The sequence below is a fragment of the Grammomys surdaster genome, unplaced genomic scaffold, assembly GCF_004785775.1.
Source record: "Grammomys surdaster isolate TR1022 unplaced genomic scaffold, NIH_TR_1.0 150, whole genome shotgun sequence".
NCBI classification, from domain to species: domain Eukaryota; kingdom Metazoa; phylum Chordata; class Mammalia; order Rodentia; family Muridae; genus Grammomys; species Grammomys surdaster.
Genome location: NW_021604608.1, coordinates 4,959,907 through 4,984,902, shown reverse-complemented (window position 1 = coordinate 4,984,902; position 24,996 = coordinate 4,959,907). Strand labels below are relative to the sequence as shown.

At 37.3% G+C, this 24,996-nt stretch overlaps 1 protein-coding gene across 3 annotated transcripts in view; it reads left to right on the top strand.

Moving 5' to 3' along the window:
* Window positions 1–24,996, top strand: part of Kcnip4 (potassium voltage-gated channel interacting protein 4) — a 1,067,998-nt gene that overhangs the window by 223,178 nt on the left and 819,824 nt on the right. The window contains exon 1 of one of the 3 annotated variants that reach the window (XM_028765227.1): window positions 1,977–2,379. The exons of the other annotated variants lie outside the window; for them this stretch is intronic. Coding sequence (XP_028621060.1) covers window positions 2,292–2,379 — 88 coding nt within the window. The 5' untranslated portion in view covers window positions 1,977–2,291. Of the gene's footprint in view, window positions 1–1,976; window positions 2,380–24,996 lie in introns of those variants that run through there. 3 annotated transcript variants of the gene reach the window in all.

Sequence of the window (24,996 nt, the reverse complement as noted above, 5' to 3'; positions counted from 1 at the left end):
CTCCAGACCACTGCCTCCCTCCTCTCAGGTATTCCTTCTTCTCCTCTACTTTCACTGGAGGTTATCTTTACCTAGGGAACAGGTGACACAGCTTTCCTGTTCAGGGACTGACTGGAAGCACTGTTGCCATTGTCTTGCTCTCACAAACACCTCCTAGGAGTCTCTCCTGAGTCAATGTACCTCACCAAACATGTGGGTCTCACATTCATTTAATGATGCTGATCATGTGCCCACCTTAGCATCCTTGCACCAAGCTGTTTTTTTCTTTCTCAGATGCCCTCAATAGTTTCTGATGATTCCTTCCTCTATTTTACGCACTAGCTTCCCCCTTTTAACTTATGCCTTTCCTATACTGCTACTCTAATGGAGCTGTTACCCATATGTGATATATTCTTTTTTATTATTTGTTTATACCGTCCTATAACTTCCTGGTTCTGATGGGGTATAAGGACCATAGGATCAAAGTCATTATTACCTTTTTCACTACAGTATGCCCACTGTATGGAACTATGTCTGTTAAGCTACTCAGTATAAACCCATTAGAAAAATACATACATGCGCTGTGGCTAATATCGTCTAAGTTGCATCCTTTTTAACCCGCCAACTGAAGAATACCACGTACATATAACCACAACTTCATAGATTAAAAAATGAAACTTTATAACATTATTCAATTATATATATAATAAAGCAATATATTTATCTTTCCTGTGCCAAACATTGTCAGAGATGCAGTATGAATGGAAGAAAAACGTTAAAATAAAGTTTTATTTTTAACATGTTCAACTGAGTTTTTAAAAAAATTCCTTGAAAGTCTGCTTCTTCACCAACCTGTTTCAGTGGGTACACCATTAAGACTGTGGATGCTGAAGGGAAAGTTGTAGAGTGCTTGAGTTTTCACTTAAATGATTTTAAGTCTGAGATTTCAAACATTTCTTTTTATTGTACAAGAACATCACTTCATGAATAGCATTATTGAAAAATACTAGATCCAAATAGAACTGTCACATGTTTCAAAAATGGGGGTAGAGAGACTTTTAAAATAAGGAGATTGAATTTCCTTTATGTACTAAATATCACAGAGCCAAAATTTATATTTATACAGAGCCAGTAAAAACAAATAAAAGCCCAGGAGTATTAATTAAGAATGTAAAGCAACCCGAGAAACTACTCAAAGCCCCAAAGAATTCTGAAATAATGACACTTTCAAATATGCAAGCATCTGGTTTTCAGGAATTTCTAATAAACTGCCTATGTAGCGCCACTCTCAGTACAAAAGTGCCCTGTGCAAATCGGAAGCCCTGGGGATTGCTCTTCTAACTTAAATCTGCCTGTAGGTAAATAACAAGTTGTCTTTCCCTTTTAAAAAGAAGAAGAAACTGAGGCAGTTCCCGGCTTTTAGCACAAACCAGCAAGATAGCTTTGAGGCTCTTTTGCCTGGAGGCAAGTAGAGTGCTCCACAACTGTGGCTTCCAAGTTACGGTGTTTTATGAAGCAGATAATGACTTCTGGTTCCCAAATAAATACCTGAGCCCGGACAGTGCTGATACAGTAGCCACTTTGTGTATCAGCTTGCTTTCTACCTCGGAGCCCGTGATCGTTCTGTGGCACTGCAATATTGCTTTATTCTTCCGGTAAATCCTCAACTCTGATGAGAGTCAGCTTCTGTCTCGGCTCTCTGAATATGATCATCACTGTGTATAGGAACAGTCTGAGTTTTGGCTCCAGGCAGTCTCTTTTCTATCTTGCCTTTATTATTTATACACATTTTGGACACCCTTGGACCCCGAGATTCCTCCCCAGCAGGCCTGATTGTTTAGCAGGATCTTTTATTGGTTTCCAAAGGGCTTTAGCCCCAGTGACCTGTCATCAGTCTGCTCACCTGCTTACTTGCTGATTCATTGATGAGCTGGCATCGCAAGCCCCGCCTCCCTCGGCATGGTCCGTGAGGTTGCAATTGCTACTGGAGAGAGGATGCCGAGATGCACCAAAGCTGGGTTACTACAAGTGTGAAGCAGCAGCTTATCTGTTGCCACAGAAGAACTTGATGACCATCCTGAGAGGCAGCGCTTTCTCAGTGCCCTGTTACTCTTGCGTCTGCACTGGGGGCTGTACCTTCTGACTCAGGCACTCACAGCTAATTCCCCAGGAGTTGTAAGGCAGCCTGATACATAAACTGAGACAGAAGTTTCCCCCCAGAAGCTGCCTTTTTTTTTCCTTTTCTTTTTTTCTTCCCTTTTCTATTGGCAAAGACTTCTGACTCTCCTCAGAGGAATACCTTGTTGCTTAAGATGAGTGGCTGTAGGAAACGGTGTAAACGTGAAATATTGAAATTTGCCCAGTACCTTCTCAGGCTATTAACAGGTTCTCTTCATACAGGTAATGACTTTTTTTTTTTTTTTAAATCAAGGCAGGCAGAGCATGGTAACGGAGTTGAATCAGTAGAAAACGCTCACTATTTCTTTGTTGTGATCTTTTTTTTTTTTCTAATGCTGTTAATAAAATGCAGTCTCGTTTGCTGACATTCCTTCTCCTAAAGACATGTGCCGGGAAGCTCTGATCTGGGGGGTAGAACTGGATTGTCTGAATGTATCTTTTATGTCCTCCACGCAGCGCCACTGTTAGCTGTGCCTGAGTCTAAGGAACTGTTTCTGTGATTAAAACGAGAGAAAGAAAAAAGGCACAATTGTGTGAAGGGAATTCCCCTTCCTTCTGCTTGCTGCAGTTTCTGGGAAAAGCCTAAAAGCTGCCTATCCTGCAAGCAGTTAAAGATTCTCTCCAACTCTTTGATCATTATAATCCATAGATTGTTTGCAGTTTTGATCTTGGTGCATGGCAGTGAAGGAGTTAAGGACATTTCTTTGAGAATTCTGACTTCCTTGGAAAATGCGAACAAAATGTGCAAACAGCTGAAGAGTAACATGCTCAGATCGTTGATATTTGTTTCATTGTGGTGAATTTCAATGTTTAAACATTGACATAATTGAAATAGAAACTCTATTTTCAGTCTGTGTGCTGGTAGCAAGCAAAGATTTTTAAGATGTTGCAAAATGATGAGACTATACCAATAGCTTTGCTAACCACGAAATTCTTAAGTGTTGCCATTAACTTAGAGTTGGGCAGGACCAAAATTAGCCCCCACTGATGACAGATATTGTTAATGGACCATAAAACTTATGAGAAAACAAAGCTGTGTTAATATTATACTACACCTGGATTCTAGCTGCAGGGATATGTTGGGAGTGTAGTGTTTTTCAAATCTAAGTAATAAGAAAAAAAGAAACGGATAAACACAGACAGTGTGATACAAGGATTAGAAATGAATTCGAGACATATTTTATCAGAGAACATGTGGTATGTTTGTTAGCACACCTGGATCTGTGATGACATTGGCAATACAAAAGGGGAGAAGTGTTCTGAGACAGTAACTGGGAAACAGAGGGTAACACTCACTGTCCCTGGGTATTAGCAGGATTCTTCCCAGCCTACTGCTCACGTCCGGCTAATACCCACATGCTAATCCAAAGCAGTGCACAAGGTGGTGAATCTTGATTACCTAAAATATAATTTTATATACCCTGTGCCCAACTTTTCCAACTTAGTTGTATTTCTATTCAGTCTTCAGATTTATAGTGTAAATACTTATTTTCATCAATATGCCTTTATGAGTTCTTATTTATTTGCTTTTTACTTTCTCCTAAGGATGATGTGTCATTTAACATACCATATTGGTTGCTAATGCTCAACACATGACTCTTGATTTTGGTATGAAATTAGAAAAATCGTATATAAAAAAGTCTCCATGTGGTCCAATAGCTTTATCTGTCATCTTGAGCTTGGATGCTGCCTGGTACCGTTTGTTTATTCTGTTTTCTTGAACTTTTAAATTCAAACACCTTTGTGGAGATGACAATAGTCTTGAGGTTGTAAAGCATAAATATTAATGCAGAGTATAGTCAGCACACAGGTTGTCTAGTGACAATGTGGGAAGCTAGTAGAGAAGCAGTATTTTAAAACTTATTCACTGTGCATTTAGAAGTCAGTGTAGGTGGGAGCTGTTTCCTTGTTCTGAAGCACAGGAGGCCCTGTACCTTTGCACTTTGAGAAGTAGGAGCCAACAGTTATCATTAGGTATTAGGATAGATTGGTATCCTCAGGATGGTGGTTATGCCAACTAGGTTCTTGTGAAATTTTCTTTTCTCTTCTGGCATGGTAATAACAAATTTGAAACTCAGCTGGATTCTTCATAACTGTTCAGAATTCTGCTCGCAAGTGCCAACATATGCATTTCCTAGTCGCTGTGATAATATACTTGGTTCATATTGTGGATACTAATGTAAAATTCATTAGAACACTTTGGGTCCCTGAGCTAGTAATTAATGCGGAAGTTGGAAGCAGGGTTGAATTAGTTTAAAATTTTTGCTTTAAGGTTAAATATGCAAGAGGTTGCTAATTGGATCCTGAACTATCAGCTTATGTCTTTGTAGTTATCAAAACTTTGAAATGGAATGAACATGGGTTGACTGACTTACTATTTTGTTCATCAAAGCTCTTATCCTTAGTTCCTCAGTTGGCATTATCTGAGAAGTTATGACATTCCTTGTTTCATTTAAACAGGTTAATTCTGAAATACCAAGTTTGTGTTTTCTGGCTGTTGCATCTCATTTGTTATGAAATATACACAGAAAATGTATTTCAAAGCTATATAAATGTGAACAAATTTTGACCTACCTTATTAATGATGTCACCAGCAAAAGGGAGACAATTTCTTTAGCTGCCAACTTTTCATATAAGTCTAATGGTGTCTTGGATTCTGTATGTATAAATAAATATGTATATAAAGAAATAAGTCATTTTATAAAATAATTTTAAGGAAGAGACTAGAGATTCAACTGTACATTTATTTTTCAGTCAAGATAACACATACATACTTTCCGAAAACTTCTTAAGTACATTCCTTTTCATATTAAATCACTTCTCAAAGAGTAGATATCTAACTCAGGAGGTTGCCACATGAGCAAAGTGAATCCCAGCCCTGGCTGGGTTGCAAAATGAAACCTTAATTCCAAATGATGTACATACATTTGTTTTACTGAAAAATATAAAAACTTTAAAATAGTCTCTGTATTATTTCTAAATTACAAAAATTGGAGAGCAAGTAACACATATTAATGGCTTCCGGGACAGAATATCAAGATGTAATATCAGGGTCAATTATCTTATTTTTTTTCTCAGTTTGATTCTTGTTTCTTGGTATACTATATCAGATTTAATTCTGGATGGGGCTTCTCATACACAAATATTCTAGTACACCTAAGTGAATGGAGACGGATTATAGAGATAACTCTATAGTCGTTTGATGTTTCTATCAGTCGGCAATCTGTGTATCAGCAGTTTATTTTATGACCGTTTATGCTCTTACAAAGATGGGTGATGGTAGTATAGGCATCAAGTTTTGAACTGCTTCTCATTTAGTCTTCTAACACAGTATGGGCATTTAAAAATGATTTTTAGTTTGAAGGTCATTTGACATTTATTCCCCCAAATTATCTATATCATGCTCTTTAAAAAGGAAGACCTGGACACATTTTCTTATTAGGAATAATTTCCTTAACATATGTTTGAAACAGATTTTGCCTGGAGCTCTGTTGTAGGGTTCAGGTTTGCAAGCTATAGTTGTGTTGCAGTTCAATTATTCATTAAGGGAAGCAAAAATGATTTAAGTAGAAAATTCTAATAAGCTTTGAGTTGTTGTTTAACTAATGTATTTAAGCACTTCAGATTTAATGAAATTATATTATTAAAAGCTAAAGTAAGAATTCATCCCATCACATACAGAAATTTAGCCTAGGGATGGGGAGTAAGAAAGGAAGAGAAGGAGAGGATAGACCTACAGATGTAGAAATAACACATTTGTCCACCAAATTGGACTAAAAGAACTTTTAAAACTTTCCCAATGCCATTTTGTTCTTGTGGATCAAGCCTTCACAAGGCTATTCATGTAAAGAATAAGTACCTTAATGTTACATTTAAAAGCATGAATAGGAAATAAGAGCTATTAACAAAACCGGAGAAATGACAAAATTACTTTCTGGCCATGTGCCCAATTTTTTTCTATCCTCCTTCCCCCACCTTCAGGGTCATAGCTTATAGGATAATTTTTTCCAGTTCCCAGCTTTCTGGATCCCCTCCCTCCTGCATCTGAAGACATCCTGAAATTAAATATTGACAAACTTCAAAACCTATCCTGCCAAAAACGATAGGACTTTCTATTTTTCAGGTCATGTGGCCCTGGCAGTGAAAAACAAATCTATTAATGATTTCATGATCTGTCAGGTCTGAAATCCATGCTATTCATTATTCTGTTTTACTTCAAAATTAATTTCTTTGACTTTTTGATTATATTTCTTATATTCTCTGTCATTTCCATCATTTAAATGCCTACAAAAGGCACCTTTGCTTTTATTATTAGTTATTAAATTTATCATCATTTATTATATTGTTATTTCTTCTTTGTGGTTGTGTGCATTTTTGTGTTCTTCCTTCTGCTCAAACTTGTTCTGGCATAAGAATTTAAGATGGTATTTATACTTGCTCATCCATGAATGTTTGAAATTTTGTTTCTTTTTCAAGCAAGAGTTTACATGTTAAACTTTGTGAAAAGAATTATTCTCCTGATTAACTTCTTATGCAGGAGTTATGGGGTGGGGAGGGGCTCTTGCTCAAGTCTTTGCAAGTCTTCCTTTCAGCCAGTCTGATTAAGCATCCTTGATCGCAGCAGACACAGCAGCTGTGTGTTTGAGTTACTGGTCCCCCCTTAACTTAACAAGGAAATTTTCATGTTAGTGCTGTCTTTTTCTTTGTATTAGCTAGTCTTTCTTCTATAATTAGGATATCAGGTAAGCCTGGAGGGCTTAAGTATTCTGCTTTACAGATAGAAGACTGTTTTTATCATCATGACAATTTCAGTGCTCTGGGAAGTCTGATCTCATAGTCTTAGACATGATTAATTTAAAGCTCTTTTGTGCACTAATTGACTAAATTAATCAATACGTTCCACAAGGTCTAAAGCAAAGAAGTAAGTACTCATAAGAAGAGGTGCTTTTACCTCCCCTGCTAAAGGAAGTAGAGCTTTCCATGTCACAGACCTCAGATCCAGGGCTTCATTTATATATTTGGAGAAGCACCTGGGACCCCCAGTGTAGTACAAGGCAACTGAGCTTGTTGTCCAGGCATCATCATAGTGTGGATCAGTGATCCTTTTACCTGAAGGGATGTCTTACATGCTGGAAAATAATCTTATAACGTGACTCTGAATATGAGCAGAATATAAGGATCTGATCAACACAGTGCTTTCTCTGAAAGAAAGTTCTAATTTGACTCATTACTTTGAAGGTTTTGGTCTGTGCTAGGTTGATGTCTTTGATTCAGGATCTATAGTAAAGCAAAACATCAAAGCATAAACAGGTGGCATACCAAAACTCCTCCACTGATTTCCTGGGAAGTGGGAGAGGGAAGAGGAGGAGGCATGGGGATCTCACTCCAAGGACATGTCTTGGTGACATAAATACTTCCTACTAGCTTGTACCTCTTAAATATTACACCTCTTCCCAATTGGACCAAAGTTAGGGCAAAATCTGTAACATATGGGCATTTGAGAGATATCCAAGGTCCACAGTGTAAAAATACCACATGACCATGACTGATGCTGGTGGGGAAGCTACTCCAAATTAGAGAAATATATTCCTGCCTGTATTAATTTGCTTTCAACCTACAATTACACAGCAGTTTATCAAATTAGGATTCCTTTGCTTAACACAACTAACAATGGTTATGCTATTCCCACTTTAAAGAGACAGGGCAAGCTGATCATATCCCTGGAGATTCATTAGATACCTCTATATCAACCTCCACTATCATTGTTTATTTTTTGTTCCAAAACAGACTGTTTTCAGAGAGGATATTACTGTAATCAGTCAAACTCAGTGATGCCTAAAGACAACATGATGTGTGTTTTGTAGCAGATGGTATTATAGCACGGTGGGATGTACGTATGCTTTGTGTCTGCTGTGTAAATGTGTGGACGTTCTTAGCTAATGTGCATTTCCCCCCTCCCAAATTATTCTGTCAGTAATGAGGTCTATTAGAAACTCATGCTTGGTATGTATCTGAGTTCCAAGGAGCTGTCCTTTATTGTAGAAAACGCAAAGTCCAATTAACCACAGTAGAATTTATCAGCATGGCTATGATTTTTACAGTAGATGCTAAATGCTTTACAAGCAGTTTCATCAAGACAGTCTGAGTATCTTTTTAATAACATTCCTCCCTGCCTGATAGAAAGAAATATTTCAGGAATATCAGGGTATTTTAGGATGTTCTTTGTGGGGGTGGGGGACTGGCATCATCTTTGTATTTTAAAAGGAGAGTAGCTACTACTCAGCTACTGATCAGTATTCAGCAATGTCTGAGAGTTAACTCTTTGTTTTCGGAGAGAATGAGTCAAGGGAGAGTTAAATAATTGCCCATGATTGTGAGAAGAAGATTGTGCAAAGGCTATCTTAGGAAAAATACCCATTAAGTGGGTTAATCACTGGATTACTTCTTTTATTATTAATAATAAAAGTTATATTTTATATATTAAAAAATTACTAATAAAAATTCAATATTAGTTCTCTTTCTCTTCTATTGTTTTAATCACATACACTCACACACACATGTGTGTATATATTTGTGTGTGTGTGTGTGCGTGTGTATGAACATCTGGATATCGCCATGTGCCTACTGTAGCTCATATATAGAAATCAGAGGACTATACTCTATAGTCAGTTCTCAACTTTCACCTTGAGGTTGGTTCCTTCTTGTAGTTTCTGCAATTGCACTGAGTATTTCACACTTTCTGACTCATAAGTTTTTGGGTTGCCCTCATGTCTCTGTCTCTCATTTCACCATAGTAGTGGTAAGATTACAGATGTATACCAGCACATCTGGCTTCTCACAAGGATTGAGAGAATAGAGGTTAGGTTGTCACGTCAGCAAGGTCAACGTTTCTAAGCTCTCACCTCTAGCTCTATCATAGTGTTAATGACAAGAATAGATTTTATTATGATAAGAAAATGTTACATGTTGAATGCCAAAAATGTGTTCCAGGAGAACAGCTCTCTGCTAAATCCTTAACTGCTGCAGTGTAGCAGCACATGCAGGGAAATGTTGAGCAGCTTTTAACTGGAATTCTAGTTTTGTCCCCACCACACAGATGTGGTATCAGTTTACTGCTGTAGGCAGAAGTAACTCTTGGCTAGGACAGAAATATTTCTTATACATTTCTGTTGCCATAAAGCATTCAACAAGTACTTACTTTTGGCTACATCTATGTTTCTGTGAAGGTGTCAGATCTCTTGGAACTGGAGTTACAAACAATTGTCACTTGTGATATGGGTACTGGGATTTGAACCTGGGCCCTCCGGAAGAGCAGACAGTGCTCTTAAGTGCTGAACCATCTCTCTGGAAGAGCTAGGATGATATTACCTAATCTATCACCTAGAGGATTTACTGATCATTTTATTCAAATTGAAATTTCACCAACGAAAGCTAAATACTTAATCATGATTTTTCTTCTAGTAACTTGTAGTAAATACAAAGTGAGCTGTATAAACAACAGCAATTTTTAAACTCATTGTCTTTTTTATATTAATAACAACTATTATCTCCCTTTATTGATTTAAGCAAAATGTATTAAATGTATATTAAGAGTTGACCTTTGAGCTTTGTGAGCTAGTTTCCCACTGGTTCCCAACTGCCCTGCATTGTAGTATGAAGATAGCATTTATGGAACAGTTAACGGGGAAGTTAACTGGCAGGTAATTCTGCTGCATTTGCTATGATTTCACAAGACAGAAGAGAGATTTCTCTTGTGGTTCTCACCAAGGGTGGTCAAGGACAGTGGAGACACAGAAAGAGGCAATAAACCTGAACATGAGGGAAAGGGTGATGAGAGATATGTCAAATGAACTTTATAAGCAAGGAGCTGTAGAAGAATCAATGACATTATTTGTATGTAAAGGATACTATATTTGAAAGCTAAATTTCACATATGACCAGAGAGCTGTAGAAACTTCCAGCCAAGCCTTCCAGAGGGTCCTGTTTTCTAGCTAGAGAGAAATTATGGGCTCTTTGAATGTCCAGAGGGTGAAGGTCACATTTCACCTGTGCAGAGCACATAGATCTTCCCCAGGAAGATATTATCCTCTCTTTCACTCTGCGGAATTTGCTGATTTAATTTCTCTTTTGAGCTCTCATAGTACAAGTCCTTCCCATATTATTCTGCTTTAATTACTCATCAGCACTGCTCTATTGAACACAGTCAGGTGTTGATGTCAGTGCTCAATGTGCTCGGCATCTTCTGATAGGCAGACATAGAATTTAATTCTGCTTCTCTAACACAGCATAGTGTTTATTGTACAGTAGTGATTAAAACATACAGCCTAATATTTCACGGTTTTAGGAGAAGACGCCACAAGTAAATCTCATGTGTCTTTGTCTGTACAATTTAATGTGCCCATTTCTGAATCACATTATTGGACAGAAGCCACACCAGTGAGTATTTTTGCATAGAATCTAATCCAAGTTGTGAAATTCTAGCACGTGCTGAGGCTAAGATCCAAAACACATGTCAGTATCCAAAATACATGCTTCACTATGGAGTTCTCCTAATAAAATTCAAACTTGCCCCAAAGAGCTATGCCAAAGCTGTTAATATTGGCTCCAGAATCTGGTCTCACTTCCTGATGAGGAATCTAACCCAGTCATTCCTACAGTGAGTTTCTTTGATATCAAGTTCTGACATTTTCTTTAGGCAAAGGGCAACAAAGAGTAGTTCTAAGAGTTACAGAAAATAGTCTTAAAATTGCAGAAAACAAATACAGATTTAAATGGCATAGATAAACTTGTATATATATATATATATATATATATATACACAATCACATACACATGCACATGCACACACACATACACACACTCATTCCACCTTCTCCATAAAATAACACATCTAAAATCCTTCAGATTAATCACAATTGTCTTTAAAGGTGGCAGAAGTTTTAGACAGTCACGTCTGCTTTATGTGTTGTTTGCAATATGCCTGTCACAGGGCTAATGTTCAATACATATTCATTTCACATATGCTAAATGACAGAACTTCAATGCCCCTTAGGGAACAAATGCACACCAACTGTCACTTCCATTTCTCTGTATGCTTTCCCGAAAGTAGAAGCTTTGTGACTGTTGCCCCATCGTTCCTTCCCCTCTTCCATCTTGGGTGATTGAGGTCCTCCTGCTAGCCACGTGTTTAAAAATTTCTGTCCAGTGGATATCTTATTGTTATAGAACTTCTTAGGAGAAAAATCAGAGCACTTAAAGTCACTAATATTCCTAATTAAAAGCAAAGTAAGAATAAGATCACAGTTTTAAATGCAGGTAGGGCTGTATAGTTGCTCATTTATTTTTAAAAAAATCACAGATAAAATATGAGCTATATAGTGCTCTGTATGTATTTATATTTCTAATTATGTATATTGTATGGATTTTAGTATTTTCATTATAATTAAACAGATATGTACATTCCTGTATGTATAACCAAAACTAGCATATTTAAATAAGCCTAAAAAAATTAATAAAAATTGCATAAAAACCTAGGCATGCTAGGACATTCTGGTGAACCTAATACTTAAAATCTAGAAGCAAAGAGATCAGGCCAAAGTCCACTTATGCTACATAGGAAGCTTGTTGACAGCCTGGGTTGTATAAGAGACATTTTAATATACAAATACACAGCAAACCAAGACTCATTTTAATATTATTATTATTACCATTATTATTATTATTGCTACCATTATTTATTCACTGTACATCCTGTTCACTGCTCTCTCTCTTGGTCTCCCCTCCTATAGTCCCCCCACCAATCATCCATTTCCTTCTCTGTGAGAGTGGAGGCCCCTCTCTTGTTATACTCCCACCTTGGCATATCAACACTCTGCAGGGTAGATGCATCCTCTCCTACTAAGGCCAGACAAGGCAGCCCAGTTGAAAAACATATCCAATAGACAGACAACAGCATTAGGGATAGCCCTTACTCTGGTTGTTCATGACCCACATGTAAATCAAGAAGCATATCTGCTACATATGCAGCTGGACTAAGTCCAGCCTGAACAGGCTGTAGTTGGTGGTTCAGTCTCTGAGAGCCCCAAGGGTCCAGGTTAGTTGACTCTGTTGGTCTTCCTGTGGCATTCCTTATCCTCTTTGGGGCTTTGGATCCTTCCCCCAGCTCCTCTCTAAGAGTCCCCAAGCTCCATCCAACATTTGGCTGTGCATCTCTGTATCAGTCTGAGACTAAGCATGGAGCTTGTTTGTTTTCTCTCTGCTGTTTACTTTTCCTTGCGAAGTTGTAAATTCCTCTGCTTAATATTTTTACACTCACAAGAGAAGATTTCACTTTTTCAAGGTCACTAGGTTAGGATGAGAGTCCTGAAAAATCAGTCATGTTCTTCTTCTACGATATAATAAGAAGTATAGACCCAGTTTTATTTATGGACGATACATAAAAGAGTTCTCAACCGTTTTATTCCCTGAGCCAAACAAAAGCCAAAGGCTTCCAAAAGCTATGAAGCCAATTCTATAAAAAAAATAAAGCTTTTATAACTATAAAGATCAGTTTTATTCTGTGTCTACTAAAGTTCCCTCGGGGAAATGATACTGCCAGCTCTTGGTCTTGCTATCAAATGCATGCAAAAACCAACTTCCAGTGAAGGTGTCCTAGATCACCTCCAAGTTCAAGCATATTCCGGGCACTTTGAGGTAAGGGCTTTTTTTCAAACTGCAATTTTTACACATGCTTAACACAATGACAGTGACAATGTTTCCATTATGCATACCATGTGACTTGTCTTCAGCTCAGTGTTTGTGTTAGGGTATGTTAGCATATCCTTGACACGTCAGAAGTTAGCTTGTTTTAGAAGACATGTGGTATGACTTTTTTTCCTTAAATGACTTTTCTTAGGTCATAACAGCAAGTTAGTCTCCTGTTCTTATTACTCTAAATTTACATTACGACAAGTTTGTTTCTAAGACATTGGCACTCTCATCGGAACACCTGGTCTTGACAATAGATGCCTGAGCTCAAATCTTAGCATAGTCTTTCCTTAGTAGGTGGGCTTAGGCAGGCTTGTAGCCTTCTGAAGTTTGGTTCACAGTAAGTGAACCCTGTTCAAATGACCACCAAGTATATTTGCCAGTCAGAAACTTTCTGGCTCTTCCTCTTCCTCCTTCTAATCCTTATATTAATTCACTGAGGATCTTATGTAATGCGTTTTGGTGATATTTATTTATCTTCTCTGCACAATTCCTACCAGATCCTCATAAGCCCACCTTACTTTCTGCCCATCCCTCTCTCTCTCAACCCATGAATTCCAGTGCTTGTTGGGCTAAGGCTTTGGGTGCAGGCTTACGCTAAAGTGCAATCATTATAGCAAGTAGCACACACTCCTTCTCCCAGTGTTATTAAATAACAATGGCTCTTTATCTAGTAGTGGGACTTTGTGTCCCCCTCCTCCCACTGTTTGCTTGAACTTGTACTGGTCATGAGCATGCTTTCACAGTCACCATGAGAACTCAGCCCAAAATGGGACATCAACATTACAGCCTCCTCATCAAAGCTCAGGAATCTTTGCAGAAGAGGAACAAGAAAGAGTGTAAGAGTCAGAGTTGGTGGGTGACTTAAAAGAAACTGTCTTCAGAGCACAAATCAGCATTTTTAAAGACAGCAGTTAAAATCTGTATGCCTTCAAAAAGTCTTAAACCCTGTACGGAATGCTAATAAATCAATACTTAACTAATATTATATAATTGTTCTGATGTCTGCGGACAAGTACAAACTGTTTATACTGTACCAATTTAAAATAATGGAATGCCGACATACTATCTCACAGAAACGCATCCTTCACAAATGACAAAATTTACAACTTATATGGTTTGAGACTTATAATTTCATTCTCTTTTATAAAAAAATGACCTATTTTATACAAATGTGAGATAATTTATATATTGCTGTCGTATATGTAACAGATAATTTAGCTAATAGTTCTAAGTCTAGAGCTCTTACCTTTTTTAATACAATAATATAAGAAAGTTTATTGCTATCAGATCAGAAAAAAGATTAATAACAACATCATTATGGATTTCCTAGAAAATAAAGTTTAATGATATTTTAAAGAGAAGCAATGAAAAGTAAAAATAATTACCCTAGGACCTATTTTTTTTAAAAAAATACAGACTGATTAATTAAATTATTTTTGATATATAAAGAGAAGGGACATATGCATATGCATATACATATGTATACATGCATATACACATTCATGTACACATATACACATATACATCATATACATATGCATATGCATATACATATATACATATATTCAAATCATTTAAAGTGTTTATTTAATGTGTATTTGAGTCTGTCTGTGTATATTATGCCCCTATGTTTAGGTGCCCATGGGAGGTAGTGAAGGAGTCAGGCCAGAAGTGGAATTACAAGCAGCTATAACGTGCTTGACTTGGGTCACTGAAATTGAACTTTGTACCTCTGGAAGAAGAAGTTCTTTTAAACCCCGAGCCACCACTCCAGCCTCTGTAAACATTAAGTTTGAGAAAATCAAAGTTATATAACTTATGTCTGCATTTTATGTTTAAAAAATAAATTATTAGCATTAAAATAAGATTTGCATGAGAATTCCATAATTTTATCCTAATTTGAAGAGAAAGCTGGGAAGATGGATGGTTCAGTGGTTAAGAGCAGGGCTATTTTTCTGGAGGTTCTAAGTTGGGTTCCTGGAGCTCACATAAGGCAGCTCAGAATGGCATTAGCTCCAGTTCCTGTGAATCTGACACCTTCTTCTGGCCTCTGGGATATCCATATGTTGGTATTCATTTAGATACCTACCAATATGTATAAATAAAATGAAAAATAAATCTAAAATATTAAATAAAGGAGATGAGTGCAGCACTTGCTTATTCAATGATGAAAGGTCAGCCTTGAGAACACACAAACAAATAACATTATGCAGACAGAAAAGTTGTATAATTTTTTTCTTTTTATTGAGAAGGGATGTTTTTCATACAATATATTCTGATTATGCTTTTCCCTCCCCACTCCTTCTAGTTTCTCCCCACTTCCCCTCCCAACTAGAACTAAATCTTTTCTGTCTTTTGTTAGAAACAAATAGGCATATAAGGAATAATAATAAAACAAGATAAAACAGAAACAATCAGACTAGGAATTCACATGTATATACATATGAATTACGTATATACATATGAATGTTATTGCATCCATATATACACGTGTATATACACATGTATATATGGATGCAATAACAATTAGTGAAAAAGAAGTTATGAATTTGAAGCCGAGCGGTGCAGGGGGTGTGGGAGCTTTGGAGAGATGAAAGGGAAAGACAAAGTGTTAGAGTCATGGTCTCAGACTCAAAATTAGAAAAATAAAGAATTCAGAGTCGATATAGAACTTTAAAGAAGAGTATGTGCTAAGAGCAAGACAAGCAGTCACCAGAAATGTGGTCTGTCCTGTCAGGAATCTAAACTACTAAAGAAATTTGGTCTATATTTCTTTGCCTTATTATATTTAGCATGGCAATATTTCCAGTTTAAAGTAAGCATTTCTTTTTCTTTACTGATGAGACAGTGAAACACAGAACATGATGATCATAGAGTTGCAGATCCAGCTTTGGAATCTGGCTCCATCAGGCATTAAAGATAATGAAATGGTTACATCCTCTTATTTTTTACTCATAATGCTAATGGTATGAATTCTTACAGTAGAGTCCTACAAAATATATTCATCAACAGACAGCTTTGTGGTAATAATTTTCATAAGTGTAGTCAGCATTTATGGTGTCTCTAACATGTGCGGTGTGCTCAGATAGTAAAGGAAGGGAATTGGAAATGCTCAAGGCAACAGCTGTACCATAAGTGAGTTTGACATTTAGTCGAGAAGATAAAACTTGTATTAAAATTATAATACAGGAATCAACGCGTTAAATGACACAGGTGAGTTACAGATTGTATGAGAAGAATTCAGAGAGAGGCTACTTCATACTGGTGCCAAGAGAGCCATTCTTAGTGGCAGTGACTTGTGAGTTATGTTTTACTGGCTCTGAGTGTAGAGATGGTGAGCTGGGAATTGGGCCTCATGGAAAGAAAAGAGACAGAGTGAGAGGCTGTTAGTGACACATTCTCAGGCTTCACTTATAGAGCAAATATTTGAGTGCTGATCTTTATTAGGTAGTATTCTGAGAACTTGGAATGTGTAAATATTTCTGTGGAGAAGGAAGACAGTCATAAAAATTAATGTATACATGAATAGGTAAAAACTATTCTAGATAAAATAGAAGGGTACGAGGGTTGGAGAAAGCTGAAGAGAGATGGTTTGTATGTGTCTGTTATGACTACCATAACAACATACTGTGATTCATAACAACATATCTGTGTAATAGATATTTATATCCTCTAAGTTTTGGAAGCTGAATATTCCAATAATGTCTAGCAGGTTTGATTTCTTTTGATATGACCTCCTGACTTGTAAATAACTAGTTTCTTGTTGTGTCCTCACAGTCTTTGCTAACTGCATGCATGCCCTATTTGTCTGTTTATGTGTCCCAATGTCTCCATATAAGGACACCAGCCAGCTTGTCAGATCTACCCTTAACTCCTGTTTAATTAGCATCAATTTCTTGAAGGCGCCATTTCAATACTATAGGTTTATGAAGCCCTGATGGTTAAAACTTTAGTTTGTAGAATTGGGTAGGTAGGTTCAAGTCAGTTCACAACAAAGTAGTTTCATTTTAAACAGGGGGTGGAAGGAGAGTCTGTGAAACGGAATTTGTTTAAAGTCTTAAAGCAAGTCTGAAAGCCACAGCACTATAGGAGCGGGTACAGATCATAAATCAAGAAATTAGCAAAGGTCCAAAGGTAGCTGAGCTTTGGTGGTTTCAAGAAGCAGAAATAAAATCTGTTGACTAGAAGAGAAGAAAGTTGGAGAAGAGGGGAGACAAAGACAATGAGTCCAAGGGCAACCATAGTACACAAAAACTTAGCTGGCTGCTGTGACGGTCTAGCATTTGTTTTGAGCAGGTAGAAGGCACCACAGAATCATGAGCTGAGGGGTTACGATTAACTTGGAGAAACGTGTCTGAGTCTCTAGCTTGTGGATCAAAACTAACCCCTGGTCTACAGTCTTATGGTCAGTTTTCTAAGAATTACCTTTATATTGTTAAATGATTTTAAAATTCTGAAAGGAATGAGATTTTTCTACACAGTTGGAAACTTGATGTACCTGTGGTTTAACTTTCACAGATAAAGTTTTCCTAGAATCTGGCTTGTGCTTATTCATTTACATATTACCTATAGCTGCTTTTACATTGCTGTGGTAGAACTGAATTATTGAAATAGCAAACTATTTAGCCCTCAAAGCCTAGAAATTTCACTGTCTGACCATTTGAAAAGTCAACTGGTGCTTACTCTATAGAATCAATGGTAGACTTGGGGCCACTGCAGGCTGTGAGTGCAGCTAGATTGTATTAATGGTCAATCAGAAGGGAGACAAGAAATATGAGTATAAATGTGGTAGGTTAAATATATTACAGAGAAATAAGCCCTATAGGCTTTCTTTTTAAAAAATTATTTTTATTGGATATTTTATTTACATTCAGATATAATCCTCTCCCCCCCACCCAGGAACCCCCTATCCCATTCCCCCCTCTTCCTGCTTCTACCCACATCCCTGCTTCTTCCTTCATCCACCCACCCTGCAACTCTCACCTGCCCACCCACGATTTCCCCAATACTGGGACACCCAGCCTTCACTGGACAAAGGACTATTCCTGACACTGTCATCCTACCCTACATATACAGCTGGAGCCATGGGCCCCTCACTATGTGCTCTCAGGTTGGTGGTTTAGGCCCTGGGAGCACTGGCTGGTTGGTATTATTGCTCTCCTCATGGGAGGTCACAAACACTTTCAGCTCCTTCAGTCTTCTCCCTCACTCCTCCATTGGGAATCCCATGATCAGGTCAATGGTTAGCTGTGAGCTTCCCTCTCTGTATACTTCAGGCTCTGGCAGACCTCTAAGAAGACAGCTATATCAGGCTCCTGTCAACATGCACTTCCTGACATCCACATCAGTGTCTACCTTTGGTGACTGCACAAGGGAAAGATAGCCAGGTGGAGCATTTTCTGGACAGCCCATCCTTCAGTTTCTGTCCCATGCTTTGTCTACATATTTGCTCCCATGTATATTTTTCTAAGAAGGGCCAAACCACCCACACTTTGGTCTTTCTTGTTCATGACTTCATGTGGTCTGTGAGTTGTACCTTGGATATTGCTAGCTTTTGGGCTAATATCCAATTATCAGTGAGTATATACCATGACTGTTCTTTTGTAATTAGGTTCCCTCACTCAGGATGATATTTTCTAGTTCCATCCATTTACCTAAGAATTTCTCGAATTTGTTGTGGATGAAATGGACAACTTTCTAGACAGATACCAAAGTTAAATCAGGAGCAGATAAACCATCTAAACAGTCTCATAAACTCTAAAGAAATAGCAGCAGTTATTAAAAGTCTCCCCACAAAAAAAAGCCCAGAACCAGATGGTTTTAGTGCAAAATTCTATCAGACCTTCAAGGAAGACCTAATACAAATTCTCTTCAAACTATTCCACAAAATAGAAACAGAAGGAATACTTCTCAATTCGTTCTATGAAGCCACAATCAAGCTCATACCTAAACCTTGCAAAGACCCAACAAAGAAAGAACACTTCAGACCAATCTCCCTTATGAATATCTATGCAAAAGTACTCAATAAAATTCTGGCAAACTGAATCCAAGAACACATCAAAACAATCATTCATCATGATCAAGCAGGCTTTATCTCAGGAATGCAGGGATGGTCCAATATTTAGAAATCCATCAATTTAATCCACTATATAAATAAACTCAAAGAAAAAAACCACATGATCATCTCACTAGATGCTGAGAAAGCATTTGACAAAATTCAACATCCCTTCATGGTAAAAGTCTTGGAAAGATCAGGAATTCAAGGCCCATACCTAAACATAGTAAAAGCAATATACAGCAAACCAGTAGCCAACATCAAGCTAAATGGAGAGAAACTTGAAGCAATCCCACTAAGATCAGGGACTAGACAAGGCTGCCTGCTCTCTTCCTACCTATTCAGTATAGTACTGGAAGTCCTAGTCAGAGCAATTGGACAACAAAAGGAAGTCAAAGGAATACAAATAGGAAAGGAAGAAGTCAAAATTTCACTATTTGCTGACGGTATGATAGTATACTTAAGTGACCCTAAAACTTCCACCAGAGAACTCCTAAACCTGATAAACAACTTCAGCAAAGTGGCTGGATATAAGTCAACTCAAACGAATCAGTAGCCTTCCTCTACTGGAAGAATAAACAGGCAGAGAAAGAAGTTAGAGAAATGATACCCTTCACAATAGTCAGAAATAATATAAAATACCTTGGTGTGAATCTAACTAAGCAAGTGAAAGATCTGTATTACAAGAACTTCAAGTCTCTGAAGAAAGAAATCGAAGAAGAACTCAGAAGATGGAGAGATCTCCCATTCTCATGGATTGGCAGGATTAATATAGTAAAAATGGCCATCTTGCCAAAAGCAATCTTCAGTGTAATCCCTATCAAAATTCCAAATCAATTCTTCACAGAGATAGAAAGAGCAACTTGCAAATTCATTTGGAATAACCAAAAACCCAGGATAGGAAGAACTATTCTCAACAATAAAAGAACTTCTGGTGGAATCACTATCCCTGAGCTCAAGGTGTGCTACAGAGCATTAATGATAAAAACTACATGGTATTGGTGCAGAGACAGGCAGGATGATCAATGGAATAGAATTAAAGACCACAAATGAACCCACACACCCATTGTCACTTGATCTTTGGCAAAGGAGCTAAAACTGTCCAGTGGAAAAAGGACAGCATTTTCAACAAATGGTGCTGGTTCAACTGGAGGTCAGCATGTAGAAAAATACAAATTGATCCATTCTTATCTCCTTGTACAAAGCTCAAGTCTAAGTGAATAAAGGACCTTCACATAAAACCAGATACATTGAAACTAATAGAAGAGAAGGTGGGGAAGAACCTTGAATACTTGGGCACAGGGAAAAAGTTCCTGAACAGAACTCCAATGGCTTATGCTATAGGCTTTTGAGAAGAGATGTTCCTCCAAACAGTCCTGCTTCAAGGAATCCTCTTGGCTTCAGAGAAAGCAATGGCAAAGTCAAGAGGCATAGTTGACCTGGAAATGATAAGAGAGAAGTACAAAAGATAGAAACTATCCCATCCTGAATACATTGAGCAATTTCTTCCTTTTCTGTGCCAAGGCAAAAGCTTCTGTGGTGATTTAGCAGTTTTCAAACAACTTTAAAAATATCACGAAGTGCTAGGTTACTAGTATTCTAATTATATACCCTTTGAATTAAAATAGAGCCCAAGTGAATCGGGCCAGATGCTGTTTTACAATTTAGACATTTGAAGATGTGATATTGAAAAATATGAGCTTAAAACACCATCAGTCGATCTCTAATGGCCTGAGGGACTTTCAATCCAGATTTCTAGTTTATCTAATCATCATTTATTTATTACCAGCCAATATTTTGAATTTGGCAATTCTAGTTTGTTCTGTGATCTAGTTTCCTCATCTATATCTTCAGTATTTGTTTTGAATTGCTTTTATATATTTGTTTTAAATTGCTTTTCTAGAATACACATACATATGTGTATACATATACATACATATTATATATGTCCGTGCTTCACAGATTCTTTCCATGTTACACAATTTTTTTTCCATCATACACTTTCCAAAGTTATAGAATGCCATTGTTCTACATAAAAGTTCTGATCAGGGTTGGCAAAACATAAAATACTTCAAATATAGGCAAAGTAAGTTGAGCTCTTTGGAACTTGATCTGAAAAGCAGTATCATGGCATAAAATAGTCTTTAAACAAAGAGCTAGCTGGACTTATTCATAGATAAAAAAATGTCTCTTGAATGACTATATTTTGGGAGACAGAATATTTCAGACATAAGTATTTTGAATTTGAATTTCTACTGGTGGAAAAAAAACTGTGAAATACTTCTGGTGAGATGGGAAAAGTAGTATCTTTTGCTCATCTTAAAGTGAACATCATTAACCAAGACTGGAGGGGCAATTATTTCCTAGGATTTCCACAGGAAGGGGCAGAACAGGGCATAGTTAGAGTCCAGTTGGAGGGAGGATATCTTACTCTGATATTTGGATTGAGGTAATAAAGTTGTTTGGAAGATTATAAAAAAATTGACATTGTTCCTATTTTCCTTTGTGGGGAGAAATTTCTAATATGTTTCAAAGTTCTTTACTTTGGAAACAAAGGTAAGACTTTCCTAAATAGCGGTGGAAAACATTTCAGGAAGAGAGAGTCTAGAAATAAATCTAGAGTAGTTGAAATCAGTTATGCTCTCTTGCACCTCTTCACCTCCTAGGGGAAGCTAAGGCCTATTGCAGGAGATAATAGAAAAAGCGGCTGGTCTGGCTGGTTCTGGGCCAGGCTCCCATGTTCCTCCTCTAAGTTCCTGCACTAGCGCAGGGACAGCAGCTGGCCAGTGGTGCGGCTCGAGACCCATGAGAAGTTGGCATGGTTGCTGCCTAGGTTGGTCAGCTCCATGGCTTCCAAGGCTCTAAGCAAGGCTCCTGGGCCAACTCTGCCACCCCCATGTGGTAGATAAAACAATTCCCAGTACCTGGTAGAAATAAGACTCTTACTGCTTAAAGAGTAACGAAATAGATGTATATATTAGCAAATACTCAATACACAAGATGCCCACACAATTAGAATTGTTAACCCAAATTATCAAACCTTGATATGAATAACTGCTAGAGACACAAGGTTAACATCTCCTGCCATCTTGCCTCTCCTCCTCTTCCCTCTCCTTCTTACTCTCCCAAACTTTTCTTCTCCATCTCCCCTTCTACTACCCATTCACCAGCTCTAGCCTTTATTTTATGAATTAAGGTGGGCAGAAGGTCCACAAGAAGTCACCTGTATACTGATACAGTCCTGCAGCCCCTTCCTGGAAAGCAGAATTAGATTAAAAATACAAGACCAGGGCTATCCACAACAAAGGCCCAGGAGGTCAAGTGTATTGAATGTTGTGCTTTAGTTGGTACAGTTGTCTCCATATATTTTTGTTGACAGACTAGATATGTTTTATATTTTAGTGAAATTTCAGGGTAATAATTCATTGATTTTAGTCTTCAAGAGTCTATAAACATCATTCTATAAGATTGTAATGCACTGTTTGGCAAACGTGAGCTGATTACCCATGCCACTCAGACTTAGTGTTAAAATGTAGTTGTTTTACTTAAAAAAAACTTCCTCTGTGTTTTCATACAGTCCTTTGATAGCATCAATAGCCTCTGAAATCACACCTTCTTTATCCCTCAACAACCTTATGCCTTACTGTTTTTATCAGAAGGCCAAGCACAGGCATCAGCCTGCAGTCAGACAATGAAGGGCATCTAAAGCTTAGAAGAAACTGAGCTATTGCTTACAAAGTTATTTTTATAATATTCTTGTATTTATGGAAATTGTTTAGGGAAGAACTAAATATTCTATTTAAAAGAACTGAAGTTTGAGTGTCTTCAAGCCTTGCAAGATGCTACATGTAGAATGAAAGGTGAAATGTATTGGTCTGAAAGTCTTAGAATAAGAGTGCTTTCTTGTGAAAGACACTCAACCCAAGCTCTGATTCTCACAGAGATAAAACATGAGAAAATGCCTTAATATTCTGTACCAGAGCCCTCGGTTAACTTGGGGATATGAGAGCTCTGATGTAAGGCACACTGCTGACAACCATTAAGGAACATCATTCTTCTTAATATCCACTATTGGTCAGACTGACTCCAAAGCCACTGTATGCTTAGAACTTCTTGAAGGTTAATTTTATTCCAAAGGATAGGGACCAATTTGAGTTTGTTATAGGAGAAATTCTATAAACAAGGTAAAAGTACTGTACATATATAATCCTTACTCATCCCAAACATCTCTAAGCTGTGACTTTACTTGTATATCAAGGCCACACTCAGACTATTCTTTAAAAATACTTGGACTACCAATGAATTCATTAAATACTTCAGAAAACTCTAACTATCCCTATAGTGTTGGTGAAAAGTCACTAGTGTCTGATTCTAGATCTTCTTTACTCTTAGAAGTTTCTTTTTTTTCCATTTTTAAAAAATCTTTGAAGACTGAGACTGCTGAACGGTCAGTGTTTCTCCTTCATTTCTATTTCCACCTATGCCCAGTGATGACTGCACATAGGCTGGTTTCTTTAACTTAAATGGAGGATGAAGCTATGAGTAGAATACAGAAACATATATGTGAGGTTTCCCAGTTAACTCAAAAGTAAACTTTTGTGCTTCATTAACCCCAATTACAACTCAGTTGAACAGGAATGGTGAGCCATATAGTGTCTAGTAATTATGATGAAACTCAATGCTAGAAAACCAGACCAAATCCAAAAGCAAACCTAGAGGTTGTTACTTTCTTAGACTTACAGGAGTATAGATTATTGCCAGCAATTTTTTGCTTATCTTCCTGTAAACAGAGTATGATTCCTTTTATAGACAATTTACATTGCAACAATCTTCTTAATTTATTTTCCATATTTACTATAAAAACTATATATTCAGTGCATGTGTGTCTAGTGCCCATGGAGTCGGCAAAGGACATCTGATACTCTATAACTGGAATTAAGGATGATTGTGAGCCATTATATTGATTCTGGGAACAGATTTGGGATCTTCTGAAAGAGCAATAAGTAATATTAACTGTTGAGATATCTCTTAAGCACCAAGTCTTTTATATTAAATGGAAATTTTCCATTATTATTGTCATAACTTGTTTAATTTTCTGTGATCATAATTATCAACTTTATTTATAAAATCTGTAGTGTGTTTTCCTAATGCAAAAGATACTCTTGGTCTCTTGGTTTGCTTTAGAATCAAAGTAGAAGTGTGTGTGTGTGTGTGTGTGCGTGCGTGCGTGTGTATGTATTGAACAACTAAAAGCATGAAGAAATGAAAGAAAATAGCATGAAACAGTCCATACCTTTGATTCTTTGATTAGATGCTGTTAAAACATGGTTGCAGACATACAATTTGTCTTCCTGAGATACTTGGCTTATTTGTGAAAAGTCTGTGTAAACTGAGGGATGCAGTGTAAAGGCTTGTTACTGTGATCTTTCTTGGCTCCAGAATTTCATAGTTATGTTCAGTTCCCCTCCACACACACGCACATTGTATGACTACCTCTGTATGACTACCAGACTGCAGCAGACCTGCCACTCCTAAAATTGTGTTATGACAGATACTGCAGCGTTCATCCTAGTCTCCTTTTCCCTATTGAGCCAGAGACTCTAAGAAAGCTGGTGCCTTTGTCACTAGATCCCTATCTGGAGCAACCACATAGATAGGAAGTAAGCTCTCCAAATATAGTTCTGCATGTAAGCCACCTGCGAAGCAGTCTGAAGCACTTGTCGAGCCTTATGATGACTCCAGTTCTGCATCATATGATCAATTTTTGACTGTGACATCCTCACTGTCCCTTAGATAAGAATGACCGAACTGAGCTTTTTATAGTTCTGGAGCTGTCAGATAAACGCTGGTTGTGATAATCCACCAAATATCACAGTAATTGGTTGCATGGAAATAGTTAGCAAGGATATAGGTAATTTTAATTTTTTATCTGCTCCATTTCCCTTGTAAGGAATCTTAGGATACATTTATGATGGCTAAACTTCAGATGATCAAATTTAAAATAAACATACCCATTAGCTTTAATGGTTGGTTAA